A 20,659-nucleotide genomic window follows, 5' to 3' on the forward strand; every position below is an offset into this window, starting at 1 on the left:
CTTGCACGTGTCAACAGACAACTGCAGTTCAAAAGTGAAATTTATCTTTTTGTGAGCTCTCAGCAGATTTAATAAACTGGCCGATGATTCTGAGACTTTTAAAATGTTCGATTTTATTATTTCCTCATCAATATCTTTGGGTTTTTTTTCCGAAGGCTTAAATCCTTTCTTATTACGTCTACTTCATTGTAACTATATAGGTAGTGTGTATACACACACCATAACACAACTGACCTACACCAAAATAAGTAGTATCATAATACGTGTATGCTGGGCCGTCTCTTTCGATTAATAAAGTTAACGGTGATTGTAATTGGCTTGTTAAAATTTTTGTTACACACTAACACATTTTATGGTTAGGGAAAACATCTCAGACCGAGACCTGCACAAATGTGACGCTTTGTGCTAGTAATAGTGAAATAGTGCTTTCCATGTGTGCTAGTAATATTGAATCAGGGTTACGGCTTACTTTTTGCTTAGTCTTGTTTTATTCTTTTAGACACAATATTAAAAAATGTCTGCGTGAAATCCTTTTCTCGATGTATACACCCGTGTGACGCCGCGTATACCTAGACCAAAAAGGTTGCAGAGGTCAGACGGCCATCACTTTATGAGAACAAAGGGCTCCTCTCCAGAGAGGTGAGATTACATTTGGTGCAGAAATATATACCTTAATCTTCTTGTCTAAACTACTTACACACTCGTCTTGTTTTTCCAATAATGCCAACGCAAGTCATACTCAGATGAAAGTATCTTCAGCAAACGAGGGCGTGATTCACAGAAGCTTGTTAACTCACACTCGAAATTTTGAATCATTTCTCACTCATAACTCTGATACAATAAGGTGCAAAATTAAACAGAGGACACTAATTAGTATTTTTAATACGGTCCATTTTCATGATATTGCTAAATTCTGTATAGATTTTTTGATTAATCTTTTATATATTTAGTTCTTTCATGTTTCAATATTAAACAGTATCATTAATTATTTTTACTTGTTATTTTAAATATGATGGTAGCATTCAAAATTGATAATAAAATACTACAATACAAACAGCTATATAATCTTACAGACTCATTATTAACAAATATCTCAGTTACTTGATGATAGTTTCTTGTCTTCTGTTAGGGCAGTGCAATTTGTTTGATCAATTTGGAGTCTTCATACGGCAACGCGTTTTTATTGCTATTAACTTCTATCGAATTTAGCGCCAAATATAGAGGAATACACGTTTTCCTATGAGATCTATATGTTAACCGGGTTGAAAAGAACCCTATGTCCTTCTGCAGACTCTAAGTTAAATACTTGTATGAAAATGTAAATAAGATAAGTTCGGTGAATAACGCATGAATGGTACCTGGTTGATTTTAATCATTTTCACTGATCATGATCATCATTTACATTAATCACAACAATCATCTAATTAATTACAACTACGGCTTTGTATATATGATTTGGAAGTCTTTAAAATTAATACACTTAAAAATATATATAAATTCCAAATAAATTACACAAGCCTTCCCAGTACCTTTTTTGTTTATTGTACCTATTGTTTGTTAGACATAGAGGCGCTTTTACTACTAGGTTTTACCCAGAAAACTAGTTATTAAAGTAGTAAATAGAAAAAAATATAATTAAGTTCTGATATAAAATATACGTAATCAAAGTATTTGACAAGACTTATTAATAACGAAAAGAAACATAGTCACAGGCACGTGAATTATTTAAGTTTTGTTGTTTGTTTTCACCTTAACGATTCTATAGTATTTCCTTCTTTTTAAGCATATTAAAACACGACCATTAGCAAAGTATATGACAAAGAACTTTAAGGTGTATATGTGAATTCGTATATAAATCATACAAATACATACCGAAAGTTATGCATTAGGGACATTTAAAAAACTAAAATAAAAACGATTATACAATTTTTGCACGGTTTGTTTACTTATCACGTCTTATGGTAGGTACATATCTTATGATGAAATAATTAAATATTTTAAATTTGCCTCTAGTAAACCTATGTAAAATGTTGAATACAATTTTCTCCGTACGGATGGTGAATGCTTAACTTTCGGAATTACACGCAAGTCGCTCAGTTTTAACACTTTTAACGGCCGACGGGACACGGCAAGCGCGCATCAACATTCATACATAAATTAATTTACGCCAAGTAAATAAAATAACAATTAATTAAAGTCTATTATATTTATTTAAATTAATTGGACCAATTTAGAAACTTGTCTCGCACAATATTGAGATGTTCATGTGACAGCCGATCTGTCAGATTTTTATTTATGGTATCGTAAACTTTAATTGCCTATTCCAAGTGTTATATTTCCTTTTTACGACTTACTCTGACGGCGGATTGTGAGGATTAGTAGAATATGCATAGGAAATTTTATAATTCTGTTCGAAAAAACTAAATTCCGCACGATCTCATTATAATTTTATTGGTTGAGTTAGTTGTAAGGATATCGATTAATCACTTTTGTTTATAAAAATATTTACATTCGTTGATTTTTATATTTTAAATATATTAATAGTTCTAGGTATTTCTGTCATATAAATAAGTGTTTTAGAAGTGTAAATTCAAAACTCAAGACTAGATGGACAAAAGTATCGGATTGTTGTGGTAAATGGCAATTTCTCTTAATTATTTATTTCCCATGATAGTTACTTGGAATTTCTAGATATCCTCTTATACCAAAAACAAACGTGTACGCCAAATTTAAACCCAGCTGTTTGTGATGTGTCCGTTAGTGAGGGACGAGGCCGGTTCATATTGACAAAACGCAAATTTTATGTTTTTGTTATTGACATTGCCAACAACATTCTAGACTTTGATAGCATTGGTCTTCCTTCCTTTCAAAAACAATTCAATGCTGAAAAGAAGTTTGCCTTCAGATTTAAAAAGACTGTATCGAATTATATTTAATGATCATTGATTCTTGATACTCAAGTTCGAATTTCTTTGAACATTAAATATTGTTACTACAATAAAAGGAATAGAAAGAGAGGACAACGAATGATGGACCTTGTACATACAATACACGTTTCTTACACATCCATTACGGGGACGACAAAACCGGCATAAAAGACCCGAAGGCCAAGTAGTTAAAAGTCAGCTTGACTTCGTTACTAATTCGTTGAAAGGAAAACCTAAAATTTCACCAAATTTCTGACACCTTCCCGTTGAAATAGTACACCATAACGTGCATACGCCACGAAAGATAACTGTAGATTACGAGTTACGCTCACAGTGAGATCGTATCGTACTTGTTCAGTCTTACCGAACAATTAAACGAATAAACAAACGTAAACCTAGATATTATCATACAGGGACATAGAACGGAACACGCGACTCCCTGAAAGTACCGCTATGGTTTATGCGTGATATATTTTCTTACTATCTTTGTACACCATATCTTACACTAAGGATTCTTCTCTAAAGCGATGGGCTAGCAACCTGTAACCATTTGAATCTCAATTCCATCACAAAACCGTGCAGTTGAATGTGACCTTTCAGTGTTCCGGCTCTGTCTTCCCCGTCAGGGGTAGAGATGTGAATGTTCCTATGTATGTATCTTTATCACACAGCTGATCATGTAGATACTAAATGTAATTTATAGTTATTAATTATTTTTGGATGAAAAATGCAAAATCTAAAGAAAATACAATAACAGTTTATTAAATACATCCGTATAATAATTTATTCCTTTCATCATTTCAAATATTAATAAATTTTGAAAAATTTTTTCAAAATTTCTATGTCTAACTTCTGCAAACTTATAATAGTTAAACCTAACAAAACTATCAAAAGTAATAAACTTTTACTTACCATAATAAAATGTGAATATAGGTCTGCAAAAAAGTTAAATCCGCAGAAAGTATCCTTGGAGATCAGCAACAGAAGACAAATAAAACCGGATAAATAATCTTGAAACAAACAAAATTCTTAGGTGGCACTATTTTTGAAACACAACACTAATGTTTGAATGTTCGAAATCCAAATTGCGCGCGAAAAAGGCATTTATACTTTACGTATATTTTTTTCTCTCCTGCCAGTACAGTGAGATTCGTTCGGAAGTGTTTCGCGTGGGATGCGTGTAGTGCATACGCCGGACGGTGGTCAACTGTATGGTATGGTCTTACCGCGCTGATACGTTCAGCATCTGACTGCATACTGTATTGATATCAAAGCTTATTATTTCCATCAAGTAAGTATGCATTTTACATAAAACATATATTGATAAAATAAGCTACATCGTTTTAATTATAAGGTATCCACCCGTTATGAGAGAAAAATTGAATTTCTTTAACTTTCACCAAACGCGAAAATTCGACGATGATTATCATGTTTAGTTCGTTGGGCACAATATGGGCGACAAGATGTGTTGGCCAAAAGTTGGTACTAAAATTTTACTAATGACTTTCACTTTTATATTTTTACTTAATTTAAACGCAAAAGACCATTTCTAATGAGTGCATGAGTAGTACCGTGCCTATTCTTTAGAACGTCAGAATGTTTTCATAAATTATAAATTAGTTTAGTCATTTCATCACATCAGTTTCATCAGACCGTCTCATAATGTTTATCACATTAAAGTACCTACTTTTAGACATTGAACTTTACATTAGCGAAAATTTATTGATTGTAATATAATTATGTATTTATAACTATGATTTTTATATCACCTCCCTGTGTGCCAACATATTACAAAATATTTAAGTGCATAAGGCAACTTAGAAAGCACAAAAATGAGAGAAGAATCATCTATGTAGTGTAAATTTTATTTGCGAGACTAAAATTATTATATATGCTACACAATATTTTGCGGAAAACATTTTTCTTTCGTTAATTGAAAACCAACTAAACTGATATCACAAAGAAAAATCTCAATAGAAAAAATGTGCTAGAAAAGAAAGTTATAAGCCGAAAGAAAGTTTAAATTTTAATTAGCTTTACATGTAAGGACAAAAAATATCTACTTAACAATAAAATATTTCATACATCTAAATAGTATGTAAATTAGAATCGGCGAAATTCTATGCATATAAAATTGTTCACTTAATTGATTCATCATTTTGAACGAGTTGAGACTTAGAGACAAACAAACGGGCGAGATCACTTTCTCGTTACTATTTATTCATAGGTAAAGTTCTAAGTTATTTAGAAACACAAATGCCTTAACTGGCTAAATTAAAGGTAGAGCAGCCTATACCTATCAGGGGACACGCCCAATAAGTAGACAACAGAATAAATTCAAGGGTGAGATTTACACCTTTCTTTTTCTATTCATTATATTCCATTTAAACTTTGCATTTTTTATTATAATTGTGTTAGAAAAGAAAGCTTTAATATATTTTTGTATTATTTCGTGTTTCAAATAATACTTTGTAAAAATACCTATCATAGACTCTAGTGTGAATAAGAACCTAATGGAAAGTGAGAGTGCACTTTCTCTATTATCCTAGGCCTAGGGAATTGGCATACACTTTGATGCCAAGAGGACTTTCGATTTGAATGATTTCATCGGCCATCGCATTCGTAACACTATAGGGATTTGTTAGGCTGATTAAGTTCCCGATTAGTTTTCATCGCGAGAATACAACACACTAAACATACTTATAACATCAGGTGCAATAGAAACATTTAAGTACAGGAATGTTGAATTGCGATAGATAGTAAATTAATTTCATCCTTCTTACAATACTTCTTATTATATTTTTTTATTTTTCAAATATGTTATTTTTTACATTAAAAGTTAATTATGGTGGGTGTGTGTGTTTGTGCTAGACAAACACACACACCCACCAAAATTAACCCACAGCCCACGTCTGTCTTTATATTAAATTAGATACAGTGGGTTAAAATTTTAAAAACGTATGAATCAGTAACCTCCTAGTACCAGAAAGACTATTCTGATAGACCTTAAATAGAGGGTGCGATGACGACATTAGCTTCCTCTTTTATTACTTTTGTTGTATCCAGAATAATTTTTGAGTCGACAGCGACGACTTGATCGAACGAAAGCCGATCATTTTCAATCAATAAAAAAGTCTTATCAAAATCAGTGAGTGAGGTTGCGCACGCGCTACCACGCTCCGCTATCTCGGCAAATATCCGACGCGTGCGCATCGTCACAGATTGAACTGAGAATAGACTGGACGTGCGGAACCTTCGGGTAGAAGTTTTATGTAATTCGATATTTCTAGCAAAAACTTTGACGCTTGTTCTAAAAGTTGTCATATTTGGAAAACAAGCAGATTTTAATTTACTCAAAGTTACTAATTTAAAGTACTTAATAATATTATTCCTAGGACAGGAAGTAATGACAGCCCTTTCCCAAATCAAGAAGAAAATGACTGTAGGACAAACGTCTCAACACTATCAACAACTCAAGTGCATCGAAAATTCTCAACGCAGGTTGAGAAAAAACTTTGAAAAATATTTTCATGCTTTGGTTCCCGTATAAGGTGAGGTGTCTGTCAGTTAATGCCCACTGCTGCTGAAAACTTTTATATTAGGAAACTAAAATAACGACTCGAGAGACAGTTTTGCCTACTTCTGTCCTATGCTTGATCTACGATGGCAGATCATGTATAGCCCGTTAGCCGAGATTATTAATTGCTTACATTACTCACTCGGCGTAAAGAAGAGCAAACGACCAGGATGGAACGAGGGCTGTCAGCTGATTGAGCCTCTACCGATTAATTTCATCTAGAATTGTAGATAGACGAATGTATTTTTTTTCCCCAAGTTACATCCTATACTAACAAACGAGCAATAATTGTATAGGTATATGTTCGGTCACCCAGGTATTATTTTGTTAAATGACTAATTATTATATTTTACTGTCTATTGGAATGTACCTATACAATAGTGTAAATGTTGAAAATCTAGCAAATATATTTTTTTGTTATTAAAAATTTTAACCGTAACCATCTTTGTTATTGGAATTGGTATACTTATGCTAACAGACAGCCCTTGCAAAACATTTGTTAATTTCAAATTAACGCAACGTCACCCGAAGAGATTTATTGCTTAATTATAGATAATTTTGTTTAGAACATAACCACAAAAGCTGATAAGATATACCTTATAAATTTTAAATGTGAAGACAACTTTTATTTACACTTATACACATTTAAAATTTATAAGGTATATCTTATCAGCTTTTGTTACAATTTTAATAAACCGGTCTAAAAGCATATTAAAATTTAAGTTATTCCTAGCTGAAGTTAAGCAAAATAGGTACCTCTTCCTTTTTCAAATGGGAAATATTTTTGACTAGAGACCGCCCGCGACTTCGTCCGCATGGAAACCCTATCAATCCCGCGGGAACTCTGGGATAAAAAGTAGCCTATGTGTTATTCTGGATCTTCAGCTACCTAGGTACATACCAAATTTCATGGTAATCGGTTCAGTAGTTTTTGCGTGAAAGAGTAACAAACATCCATACATCCATACAAACTTTCGCCTTTATAATAGTTAACCTTAGTTCAATAAATTTTAGAAAATATAACACTTTTTTCGTCGTCCAGTCGTATCAAGTCAAAATCAACAAACAAATCAATAATAATACCACGACCCTGTTGCACTTGGCAAACAAAAGCCAATAAAGGCTTTGCACATAAACTCCAAACATGTGTCAAAACGACCATAAAAAATCTTATGGTTTTGTCGTGGCGTTCTCTGTATTATATATATGTGCCGAATCACTTTTACATTACAGCCTTCCGGCATAACTCGTATAAATGTACAGACGTACTCTGTTGTTAGTGACTTACCTAGTACCACTTTCTTGGAACAAACAATTTATTTTGGTAACTGGTTACTTAAATGTTACTTGTACCTCCACAATTAGCCTCTTTTTCTTGGTTGGCTAATCTTAAAGCAAGCCTCTTCTTCTCAAGATTTCCCCAGGAACATCATTTCTCAAAACAAATTAGCACTGACTCATCAGTACCATTTGATTTTAGTGGTGTAATTTACTTCTCTAATAGCAGAGGACTTTCCCGGCACCAATATAAAAAAGAATAGGACCGCTCTTTCTCTTTCCCATGGATGTCGTAAAAGGCGACTAAGGGATAGGCTTGTAAACTTGAGATTCATCTTTTAGGCGATGGGCTAGCAACCTGTCAATATTAGAATCTCAATTCTGTCATTAAGCCTAACAGCTGAACATGGCCTTTCAGTCTTTCAAGACTGCTGGCTCTTGTCTACCCCGCAAGGGATATAGACGTGACTATATGTATGTTGTATGTAGGAGAGGACTTGCGGTTTTGTAAGTCTCCATATAAGTAGGTATGCGCTGCATAATGATGTCTGTAAAACTTAAGGTGCAGATGGTTTTTGTATAGAAAGACCAGAAATCCAACCACAGTCACAGACTCCTTCGGGAATAGCGGCAATCAAATCACACTTAGATTAGGTACTGCATCCTTTGCCTACCGACAAAGAAGGCATTGCTATGATTATCCTTATTCTGCACAAGTTTGCGAACGAATTTAAGACCTAACCTTTTCCGTTGTAATTTCGGAATATTTCCTCCTAGTACTCGCATATAAACACTTCAGCAAATTTCATGAGTCAGATAAATGTAAGAATCTATAACACCTAACTATTATTATAACCATAATATATTGATTGATTTCTTGTGTATCGGTACTTTTTAGTAGCATAAAGTCTACAATTGTTTAAACTTATTCGTTTAAACTTTAAACTGTTTCTGGCATACATATTAACGCCTGCATAAAAATTTTATATGTTGTAGCACGCAAAGTTACACTTTTGCTTTGATATTGTCTAAGTTTAAGGTTTATTATATTGGTTTATTTTTTATATAGCTTATTAGTGCCCTCAGTCAAGTAATAATGATTTTTAGACTTCGAGAGCCCAAAAAGATAAAAATATGTGAGGCCGCAGATTCGATAACGTCACACGTGTTCCTTAACCATTTCTTTATTCATTGGACCTACAGCTCTAACTAGCTGTTGCCCGCCACTTCGTTGGCCTTAAATATGTATAAATTCTAACTAATGATAGTAGGTTTGCCAATGTCTTAGCTATATTATTGTAATTTCAGGAAAATGTCTTAGCTATATTAGTGTAACTTCCATTCAGTAGTTTTTGCGTGAGAGGATAAGAAACACACATCCTTACAAAGGATTTTTACTTAGTAGGATTGTATCTATGTTATTAGTAACAGCAACTATTACGTCCAATCCTGATCTTCACCTATCCGGCCTCCGAGCGATCATTCATATATTATGAAGCCTCTAGGTTTGTCCACGTACGTCACCGGCGACAGTAACGTGCATGGCGGCGTTAACCGTATACGTATGGACACAAACACAGCCGGTGTCTTACCGGTTTTCGTTTAAATTCCGCCACTAAATAGCGTAGCTAAATTCTGATTCAGACTATCATATTTGACCGAAACTGAGAAATAGAATAAAAAATACACAATTTTTTAAAGTATTCAGTGTTTTCCCCAAAGAAAAGTACTATAATTATCGAGGTCCACCTAACTAAATCAATTTTATCGAAAACTCTTGAGATACAATTTAAAAACATTCCAGCATATGTTTTCGCATCAAAGTAATATAAAATATTCGTATCACTGAATTTTTATGGGGGATATTTTATTCGCTTTTTGCTGGGGTATCCAATGAAATAAATAAACTTTACTACATTACATAAAAATAGTTTATTTACAAAACCTCTTAGTTAAAAGTAATTAGTTGATTTAATCAACCATAATCACTAATTAAGTACTGAACATATTTAAGTAACTATGGAATCCTTAGATTAGATTGAATGCGTTTTATAACTTTTACATTAAAACATACATACATAAATCACGCCTTTAATAACAAAAAAAATGTATAATAATAACACTTTAGCTATCAGCAGTACTTTAGTTCCTCGTTCGTACTTATTTCAGTGTAGCAGATTTCCATCTGTTTGGGTTTGATCGTTTTGGGTTCGAAGCCGCAAAGGGAATATCTTAATAATAACTGGGCTGTGTGGTTCTTAGCACTTTAGAATAGTACCATTGTATTTCATGGATGTCGTATATGGAGACTAAGAAAAAAAGTACATTCGACTAGTGCAGCTTTTATCATGACCAAAAGCGAGAAAGGGTCTACTTCAAAGGTTTCAGAGGGCAGACGAGAGTCGCTTTATGTGAAAATAAGATTTATCCAATTCAAAATCATTATCATCGTGGCAAGTGGAAGGATGTAGTCTCTGCCTACCCCTCCGGAAAAGAGGCGTGATTTTATGTATGTATGTATGTATCATAAGCCACGAGCTCCAAAGAGGAGAGGTTGTAGTGAGGATGTAACGGGAATCAACGCCATGAGAAAGAAGACTATGTTAGCTTGATTGTCAGATCCCATATTTCAGCGTGTTCCAGCCGTCGCCACATTGCAAGTAATATCGATGTTCACCATCACTACGTTTCCTCGTGATGATTATTAACACTGAAAATTTCAATTGTTTTAAAATCATGTTCATATAAAACCTTATTAATTTATCGATCTGATATTTTGTTTTGTCAAAAGAAAGCATAAAATATACTTTAATTACATACTGAATGTAATTTTTATAACCTGATTCCCATAATTTACCTGCTGAGCAAAAACCTTATTCAATAATGTTTGGCTGCTTTCAAATCATTGTTAAAAATTTTCAAAGCTCTAATAATTTTAGATGAGACAAAAGAAGTAAACAGGGATTGTAGTTTTAGTAATTGAAGACATGTCTTTACCCAACCCTTTAAGAATTTACATACATACATATAGGTAATCACGTCCATATCCCTTGCGGGGTAGACAGAGCCAACAGTCTTGAAAAGACTGATAGGCCACGTTCAGCTGTTTTTGTTAATGATAGAATTGAGATTATCTAGTGACAAGTTGCTAGCCTGTCGCCTAAAAGAATTCCAAGTTTATAAGCCTATACCTTAGTCGCCTTTTACGACACCCATGGGAAAAAGATGCGAGTGGTCCTATTGTTTTTTCTAGGGGTGTCGTCGAAAATTTAATTGATGTGATTAATGTAGGAAAGTATTAAAGTTATTATAAAAAACAAATACCTTCTTCCCTGCCAGCTGCTTTCCATTCGCTCTAAGACGGCAACTATGCGCGCCAAATGCTGGCTCTTCGTCCTCTCTATTTGAAGTCTTTCCCCTGAATTGTTTACTAAAATTCTTCGTGCTGCTTCTACGCTTAACGCTGGACGGCGTCGACGTCTTTTTACAGGTTCTCTGCTGCTTATAAAGCTAGTACTTAATCCTGACGTACCCTCTTGGTTTTTCACACAACTAACCCCTTTCTTTGGTACAGGACTAGTATGCCTTTTAGAATAACCGTCCACTCTATCCTCAATTGAAGACCGATCATCATCTTTGTCTTCCATTGTAAAACTATCACCATCATTGCCATCGTCATCACTTTCCACAACTTCCATATCCTGTTGTGGTTCATGACTGTCTACTGAATGTAATGTCTCCTCACTTTGAGCCGTCCTATTCATACCTTTTTCCGATGATAAGGTCGATGGTTGCTGCAATATAGAATGGCATATAACAAAATCATTTTCAGGTATTTGAATAGTTAAGTGTGCTTATAATGATTTACCTAAGAATTTTCATTTTATAGTCTTTTATTTTAACATCAATAAAAGTAAAAAAAAATTCTGTAGCTACTACCACTTCTTTTTATGTTTAGGTAAGTACTCACATCTTGATCTGACACTTCAGGGTTTTCCATATTGGCTTGTAGTGGTGACTGCAAGTGAAAGCACAGTTGTTGTCAAAGTTATAAAAATTTTACAAATTTTAATGCATCAAAACTTTTGCATGCATGCATGCTTATGATCACGTCTATATCCCTAGCGGGGTAGACAGAGCCAACAGTCTTAAAAAGACTGATAGGCCACGCTCAGCTGTTTGGCTTTGTGATGGAATTGAGATTCAAATAGTAACAGGTTGCTAGCCCATTACCTAAAAGAGGAATCCCAAGTTTATAAGCCTATCCTATAATCGCCTTTTACGACTTCCGTGGGAAAGAGATGGAGTGGTCCTATTCTTTTTTGTAATGGTGCCGGGAACCACACGGCACTTCTATCAAAACTTTTATGTACTCATATTTCTTTCCTAAGGATGAAGAGCCGGAACCATTCCAATCCATTCATTTGGCTACAATTCCATCATTGAGCGATCCAGCTAAACATGTCCCTTCAGTCTTTTCTAGACTGCTGGTTCTATCTACCAAAAGACTTTGTTATGTACATATGTATGAAAAAAAGAAATTACCATTCTCAAAGGGTCCTGAAGACCTGGCAGGCCTAAAGTATAGTCTTCTCCCAGTATTTGAAGAAATCTGACCTCCACTTCGGAGAGAGTATATGTTGCACTCCCATCACTCTGAGCTGCGATAATGCTGGCTACTTTCCTTTTCAACTTGGCTTTATAGTCCACCCAGTACTGAAACATCAGAATATCCAACTAAATTAACAATATAAAGTAAATTCGAATTATACAACAGCTATCTGAGGCAGATGCACTATAGGTTTCTGATCTCTTACCAGTAGACTTTGAAATAACATTAAAAACAAACAATAACGATGTCTATTGATTTCCAAGTTTTTTTCATCAGATCTTACATACATGTAATCACGCTTCTATCTCTGAGGGATACGTACAGTGGGAGTGAAAACATGCTTTTTTCAAGCAATAAAAAAAAATTACCGTAGACCAACCCTTCCAATGTTTTGCTGCACCTTCATTCATGGAATTCAGTTTGTGGGTAACTCTCACCCACATCTTCCGGGAATGTTCACGGGACTGAGTAGATTTATTAAAGCCCACGGCCACTTCTCTATGTGTATTCAGAAATTCACATAAAACCTTAAGCTGGTTGTAAGAGACCCGACGGCGTGTAGCAGCTGCATCTATCAAATTACTGTAAGGAAAAATTAAATTTATAGGAATATCTACTGTGAAACATAATTTTATAAGTGTTTTAAACTTGTTTTCCTACTTATCAAATATTCATAATTCACTTTATTACTATATTACAAATTTTACTAAATTCCAACTAGTTTTAACAGCACGAATATAGCAGCACTTACAAATTAATACAGGCTTTTCCCAAATCCCACAGAAACAATTTTATGCTTGGATGAAAAGTACCCTTTGTCCTTATCCAAACCATTAATAAGATATATGCAAAATTCAAGAAACTTGGTTCAGTAGATAACACTGAAGAGATAACAAACAAACTTTCTGTCGCATTTATAATATTAGTTGGGATGCTATTCACAATCAGCAATGAACAGTCATAGCAGTTTCACAGTTAATATAAATTTTTATATTCACGGAGCTCTTTCATCTGTATTATATTATCTTTATTTCATCTTTTTGTATGTGTATATACATTGTATGTAACTTACCAGTTGTTTTTAGTGTTATATTCACTTTCAGTATCAAGTTTCCGCTTCTTAAAAAAACTTTTATTTTCTTCATTTTCTGTTTTTTTTAAACCACAACCTTGATCATTTATAGCCTCGTTATCATCAGATGGTGATTGCAGCACTTCAAACAGGGGATTCTTTCTTATAAGTGTTTGAAAAGCATACTTCAACTTGTTATACTCCATTTCTAGTTGTTCCAATTCATTGATGAGGTTTAAGCATGTCTTGCAGATGTATTTATCCGAAGAAAATGTGATCTCTGAGTGTGTGAATTTGTTTAGAAAAGCATGAACAGATATGCCGGAGGCGGTAATCTCTGTGCTGTAGATTTCGAAATTCTCAAGACTCGTTTCAATGCATACCACGCATTCTAACTCCTTAGGTTCTGCCTTTACGGGTATTTCGCACATGTCCTCTTCGGGTATGCCTTCACACTTAATTGTAGTTACATACGCTACCTTAAGTTCAAGTATGTAGTTGGAACTTACACAGCTCGTTTCCAGTGTTCGATTCAAATTATATTATTAAAATATAAGTAAAAAGAACTGTAGGTTTTTTTTATACTGTAACTTATTCTTTTCTGTAATCCCTGAGTATGGCAATGCAAAAAGTCGATGAGACTAAATAAAAATAATGGATTCCGAAGAAAATAACAACAACAAAACGAACGAACAATCTCAACAAATAGCAAAAGCATGTTCGTTTTATGTCAGTCACAGTCACAGCTGTCATTTTGACTTTTATTTTCCTTCCTGTAGCACAGGCTATGGCTACGCTTCCTATTAGTTGGTTGTTCATGTTTATTCATACTTAAACAATACACAAACAATATCACGCATTGACGCTTAAGCTCTAAATATGTATCTAGACATATTTAGAGCTTAAGCGTCAATGCGTGATACGCATAAAAGGCACAGGTTCAAATCCCACCTTGGACATGTACCAATGATTATTTAAGAAGTTATGGTACATAACATACATTAGTTTCAATACTAATCGATACTCTTACAGTGAGGGAAAACATCGTGTGAAAACTTGTACATTCAGGCAATTTGATGTAAAACCATGATCGATCCAATACAGGTTAGATTCCCCTGCAAAGGTTGCAGAGGACAGATGGATGGCAGTCGCTTGTTGTAATAATTTTATTCACCCAATAGGCTATTTGACTGTATTAAAAATATACATTTATTTTATGTCATCAGTCTTAATATTATTTTGGAGCGATTTGTAATAACGCGAGATAAAAATATTGCATTATTTAAACAAAATCCGTCTCAGAAAATTAGGTTTTTATATGCAGCTGTCACGTGACTAAAAACGAACGTGATTGGCTATTTCTATTATGACGTCAATTATCGATAAACAGACTGTGAATTACGATCCAGGAACGGTAACGGTAACTAAGGAACGGTACGCCGTTCCTTAGTGTACGCTATTATTTTTCAAGATTTTATAAGTGTTTGATCGCTCAGGATTACTCAGATAACATAGGTATTTAATAATGGAAACCAATTCCGCGAAAGCTGACAGTCGAAACCTACCAAAAGTGGACGCAATAATGGTTGGAAGAAGAAATCTGGATTGTCTTCTTCAAAGACAATCCAGATTTCTATGCTGCCGAACTGAGGAATGTGAAAACATCAATATAAGTATATCTTGGTAACCACTGATCTTAGATAATGATCTGAAACCACTTCTTGCGAATATTCAAATCCATCGGCATAGAAAAAAACAGTTTCGTAGGAGATTTTATTGTTGTATTAGTGCATTGAGGCACTGCACAACATTTATAGGAACTCATTTTAATAATTTTCACACATATGACGTGGCACAAGTTAAATAAAACAAGAGAAAATCAAAACTTTTCAAAACACCAACAAGCTTTGTATGATATTTACACGAAATTTACGTAACTGCATGCCATAGCCGCCATATTGCTAAAAGTCGCGTTTTGGCGGCATATTTGAATATTTCATTTTCTTTTTCGATTTTTTAATAAAATAGCTGTAATAAAGGCAGAAAAGTATTTTTATAGGGCTCCTTATAAACAAAAAATACCCTAAGATAGTTTTTAGAACTTTGTCAAATAGCCTATTCAGGATCCACGGTCAAAGGCATACCCCGTCTTCACCACTCTGTAGAAGCGCTCTCTAGAGTGGTGAAGATGCAACCGGGAGTAAAGCCAGGAGCTATGTATAGTTAGTTAGATAAGCACAAAATAAAAATCATAATATGAAACTACATAATTTATTTAAAATTGTAATAATAAATTGGATACACATCGTTGTTTTTTTTCTGATTAAGTATATTTCAACTGTTGTTTATTTTATATACATTTTAATACTTAATCATTTACACTGTTCTTTCGATTAGGTACGTTCATTAAATACGTAAAAATAATAACATTAATGGCACATATAGCCTACATTACTTCTGGATATACTAACTCGTTTTTAGAATATAATGTTAAGTATATAAAGAATTTATTTACAATATTTATTTCTATTAAGTAGATAAGTAGGTATAAGTACCTATGTACGGAATTTTATTATCTTAAATTTCTATTAAATAATTAAAAAGATTAGGTGTTGGATTATAACAAATGCAAATATACATCTAATTTTGACATACCGAAATCTAATACTAAAATAAAATTAAATTTCATTGTTTACTTATTCCATCTTTAGAACATTTGAGTGTGATTATGTATTACTGAATGTAGAATTACTAGTAGACAAACATAATTGAGTTTCTAATAAGTACGAGAATACGATTAGGTAAGTAAAATTTTTTACTTAAAAATATCAGAATCCACAAAGTTTATGTTTTTGTAAACGGAAACAAATCTATTTTCACTTTAAAATATAAACCAAACTCCAAACTGTTGCATTTACTTCCGCGAAGTTATAAAAATACCCTTCTAATTATATTCTTCTTAATTAAGTTAGAGAATAACAATAGAAGAAATCGTAAGTACCTGTAGGTACTTAGGTAGGTACCACCTAGTCTTGAAATCTAAATTAGGTAGGTATTTTATGTTATCGCGTTGCCTACCAACCTATGTAACGTTAACATAACCATATAATATTCTTATCTTATTAAAGACTGTTGACGCTTAGGTAAAATTCTAATTTTGTACAAACGTTTATACAATAATGGCCAAATAACCGTTACATAAAACTACATTAAATAAAAATGTGTTTTTTTTCACATATACTATCTTTGCCTTATATAAAAACTCCGCGTTGCATTATAAGTACTATTTTACAAATAATTCAGATATTAAACGCGCACGCAACACAGTTTTTCACGGACATTTTGAACATAACCACGGATCATATTATGATCCGTGGTCACCATGTCGCTCGATAAAATACGATACGTTACGTGCGCGTTTTATACCTGTATTATTTGTAAATAACTTTGCCCTAATGATGAAGGCTGATCTTAAAGTCCAACACACAAAAAGCCGATCTGAAACGGATCGAGAGTAACTATGGGTTTATATTTAGTTTATATTTAGTTCATACAGGATATATTTCGCAAGGATTGGTCGATCACCTATAGTTTTTAATAACATTCAAGCGTTAAAATGAATGAAAATATTTTTATTCTTTCAGCTGAAGTTTGCTTTATTCAATAAGGTAATAAATATCTATTCCGTTCTCAAAAAGTTTTTAGAAACTATAGACAACAGACGCGTCAATACCTACACTTTTGACTCCGATTGTACCTTTTCTATGTAAATTGACCTAAACTATACGTGTCATCGAAAACTATGTAGGATAAGGAAGGCGTATTACTTTTGACCACAGACCGCCGTCGCCATCTAGGTCTTTTGGACTTTATGGATTTATAAGCCTCGCACCTTCTGTGCACCTAAGTAGGTACCTATGTTGGGCTTACAGGCGAATCGCTAGATTGTCCTATGGTGACAGTGATTCTATGATGATTAAGCTATTATGTTTAGCATTTGGCTGTACTGTACTTCATATAGAAGTCAAAACCTAGTGCTACAATTACTGTGGTCAAACGTAGGTACTACAAATTAACTACGGATTCGACGGAATTCGTATGGAAAGTGGGAATATTTATTTATATTTTTTAGAATCTTCTAATTTTCCTTATACTTTCTTTTTACGAAAGTATCTATACTAATGAGTTAGTGAATTCTATTGTGAGGTTTTAATGGTCAATTCTGTACGTGCCTTACATGACAACTGACAATTTTTGGAGAGTAAGTAGGTAATAGAGGAAACAATATCAGCACAATTGTTATTTAAAAAAAATTAACAGTTTTCAAAAATATGTAGCAGGTGAATAAATATGACATGACTCCAAAATTATTTTTAAGTTCATGACATGACTAATCGAACATAAACCTATTGCAGCTTACTCAATTTGGTGACCAAGCTCATGTAGGTACAACAATGCAAATCATATTATATAGACTAAAACATAGCTGCATTTTGGTATCGCCTCCTCTTAATAGTGACCGAAAATGCAGTTCCTTTAATATTTCTATTGCAGCTTTAGTCTCAAGTCTTCTGCATTGATATAGGTAGATAGTATTTGGTGTTGTGTAAATAATATCGTTTCGCATAATCCATATCGCTCAACTGGCCGAAGCAGTTCATCCGATGGCACCGCCGCTGTTATGGCGTTGTGTTATCTGAAATTGAAAGAAAGCTTTTAATTATATAATCATAATTTCCTACTACCATCAGAAGGTCTTTATTTCGATTTTACGATTCTAATTAAATCAATATTAGGAATAAAAATACCACTGGCGAGCTACGTAAGTAACATGCCGTCGCAGAGTAGATACTACTCTGTCAAGAAAGTAGCAGGAAAAGATCAATAATACACAAACTGTTTGTTATTCATCCAAATTTATTTTATCACCTTCAAAATATGCTCCTTTAGAAACGATACACTTACGCCAACGAATAATCCAATCATCAAAACATTTTTTAAACGCTGTTTCCGGAATTGAGGTCAGTTCTCGCCGCGAATTCTCTTTTATGTCTTCTACCGATTGAAAACGGATGCCACGAAGTGGTAATTTGAGTATAGGAAAAAGAAAAAAGTCGGCTGGAGCCATATCTGGTGAATATGGTGGTTGCTCGATGGTATTTGTTGAGTGTTTGGTTAAAAATTCGTTCACAATGATGGCCTTGTGCGAAGGTGCATTATCATGGTGCAAAATCCAAGAATTTTCTTTCCACAAATCTGGCCTTTTTCGTCGGATTTGCTCTCTTAAACGCCGCATAACACTCAAATAATATTCCTTATTTACCGTTTGACCTTCCGGCAAGAATTCCGAGTGCACAACACCGCGATAGTCAAAGAAAACAGTCAACATGACTTTGACTTTTGAACGACTTTGGCGTGGTTTTTTCGGTTTCGGTTCAGTTGGAAGGCGCCACTCCGAAGCTTGTTGACTAGTTTGCATGTCAAACTCGTAAACCCACGTCTCGTCACCAGTAACAATGCGTTTCATGAATGTTGGGTCGGAATTGACTCGTTCTAGCATGTCCTCAGCGACTCTCATACGATTGAGTTTTTGAAAAAAATTCAGGTCTTTTGGGACTAGCCGAGCGGCAACATGTTTCATACCCAAATTATTAGTTAAAATGGTACGGATCGACTCGTGAGATACAGAAAGTTCGGTGGCTATCTCTCTCAAAGTTGAATGAGGATTTTCAGTCACTATTTCCTTCACTTTTGCGATGTTAACTTCAGTTGCAGACGTTGATGGCCTACCAGAGCGAGGCAAATCTTCCATCACATCTCGACCGTTTTTGAACGCTTTGTACCACTCATAAGCACGAGTTTTTGATAAAGTCGATTCACCGTAAGCCTTCTGTAACATTTTCAGTGACTCCGAACACGATATTCCATTGGCAATGCAAAATTTAAGACAAACTCTTTGTTCGATGTTTTTATCCATTATGAAATTAGCAATACACACTAGATATGATATAACTAAAAATAGCACTGTATTTAATGTAAACAACAGATGCAACTCAAACTCCGCGCCAAAATGGAAAACAGTTGTGCCAATCTAACAACAACAAAAAAAACAAAAATTTGAATTTGGAACCATAAATAAATAATCCATTCCCGATACTTTTCTGACTGAATGTACACTAACTCTGGTAGTGATCGACACTGGTGCCAATTTTTCAGGCCACCTGCTAAGAGTGGGCTGCCATATATAGTGATGACAGCCAGGATCAACTGCTTTGCTATCTCTTCTGTAAGGGAGAGAGGTCTTACCTGGGCGCTTGTCTCTCTTTCAACATGTGAGGCGGCATCTCGTGACTCACCATTTGTCTGAGCTGAGTTGCATTCCCGCTACCAGCTGCATCATTTCTTGCTCTTTGTGTAAGTGTGTGAGAGAAAGAGGTCTCACCTGGGCGCGTGTCTCGCTCTCAACATGTGCGGCGACACCTCACGACGCTCTACCTCGTTTGAGTTGAGTTGCAGCCCTGCTACTGGTTACCTGATCTCTCGCTCTTTGTGTATATGTGTGTGAGAGAGAGAGGTCTCACCTGGGCGCGTGTCTCGCTCTCAACATGTGCGGCGGTACCTCGCGACGCTCAACCTCGTCTGAGCTGAGTTGCAACCCTGCTACCAGCTGCATGATCTCTCGCTCCTTCTTCAGTTCCTCGCGACCAGACTCCACCTGAAAATGCCAGACAAAACTCTTATAGGTATGTTTTTTAGATTTCTAAAAAAAGTTTGACTTTTCTGTCGATATCGGGACCTGCGGTTCCCCGGGCATCACACCTAGCCTAGCGGAAGATCTTCCTTTTGATGGCGGTCGAGCCGAATCATCGCTCCCGCTACAACTCTAACAGCTCGTGAACTAACTACATTCTAAATTTCAATAAAATCGTTTCTGGCTACATTTTAATCATGGAAGTTTAACAGACTCTCATTTATTTATGCAAAGGTTTCCGTGGCGAGCCGTTTCGTGTACACCTTACCCAATATAGTCTTTAGTGCATCCTGACTTTTCTCCAGAGAGCTCAGACTACCTTTCGACAGAAGGATCAATCATAGATACCTATGACAAGTAAAAAAGTATCTCATGGATGTTTCACGGTTTCCACAGTTCATATTTCAATTTCACGTCTTGGTTACGCAATTCGTGATGAGCC

At 34.6% G+C, this 20,659-nt stretch overlaps 3 protein-coding genes across 7 annotated transcripts in view; all 3 read right to left on the bottom strand.

The window, feature by feature from the left end:
* Positions 1 to 18,845, bottom strand: part of LOC106129883 (uncharacterized) — a 50,585-nt gene extending 31,740 nt beyond the window's left edge. The window contains exon 1 of one of the 4 annotated variants that reach the window (XM_060950579.1): positions 18,790 to 18,845. The gene's annotated coding sequence lies outside the window, so the exon portion shown is untranslated. Of the gene's footprint in view, positions 1 to 3,839; positions 3,924 to 18,395; positions 18,528 to 18,789 lie in introns of those variants that run through there. The other 3 variants (XM_060950577.1, XM_060950578.1, XM_060950580.1) reach the window with 3 other exon arrangements.
* Positions 9,734 to 14,177, bottom strand: LOC106129904 (uncharacterized). The gene is made up of 6 exons (XM_013328601.2): positions 13,467 to 14,177; positions 12,763 to 12,976; positions 12,328 to 12,498; positions 11,753 to 11,800; positions 11,107 to 11,576; positions 9,734 to 10,492 (listed from the first exon to the last, which is right to left on the bottom strand). Exons 1-6 carry the CDS (start codon positions 13,895 to 13,897, stop codon positions 10,465 to 10,467), a joined length of 1,362 nt encoding a protein of 453 aa, XP_013184055.2. The 5' UTR covers positions 13,898 to 14,177; the 3' UTR covers positions 9,734 to 10,464.
* Positions 15,769 to 20,659, bottom strand: part of LOC106130039 (uncharacterized) — a 28,924-nt gene continuing 24,033 nt past the window's right edge. The window contains exons 2-3 of one of the 2 annotated variants that reach the window (XM_013328795.2): positions 20,048 to 20,181; positions 15,769 to 18,162 (exon numbers count right to left, since the gene is read on the bottom strand). In XM_013328795.2, coding sequence (XP_013184249.1) covers positions 18,159 to 18,162; positions 20,048 to 20,181 — 138 coding nt within the window. In that variant the 3' untranslated portion in view covers positions 15,769 to 18,158. Of the gene's footprint in view, positions 18,163 to 20,043; positions 20,182 to 20,659 lie in introns of those variants that run through there. The other variant, XM_013328796.2, reaches the window with a different exon arrangement.

This window comes from Amyelois transitella, chromosome 22, assembly GCF_032362555.1.
Source record: "Amyelois transitella isolate CPQ chromosome 22, ilAmyTran1.1, whole genome shotgun sequence".
Lineage (NCBI taxonomy): Eukaryota > Metazoa > Arthropoda > Insecta > Lepidoptera > Pyralidae > Amyelois > Amyelois transitella.

Bases quoted from the DNA above. Each gene is read 5' to 3' on its own strand.
- LOC106129904 (XM_013328601.2), bottom strand. From the start codon at position 13,897: ATGTGCGAAATACCCGTAAAGGCAGAACCTAAGGAGTTAGAATGCGTG. The intron at 11,801-12,327 runs GTAATTTCTTTT...TTTCACTTGCAG, and splicing joins TTCAGGACCCTTTGAGAATG to TCACCACTACAAGCCAATAT. The intron at 10,493-11,106 runs GTATTTGTTTTT...TGAAATTTTCAG, and splicing joins AGCAGCTGGCAGGGAAGAAG to TGTTAATAATCATCACGAGG.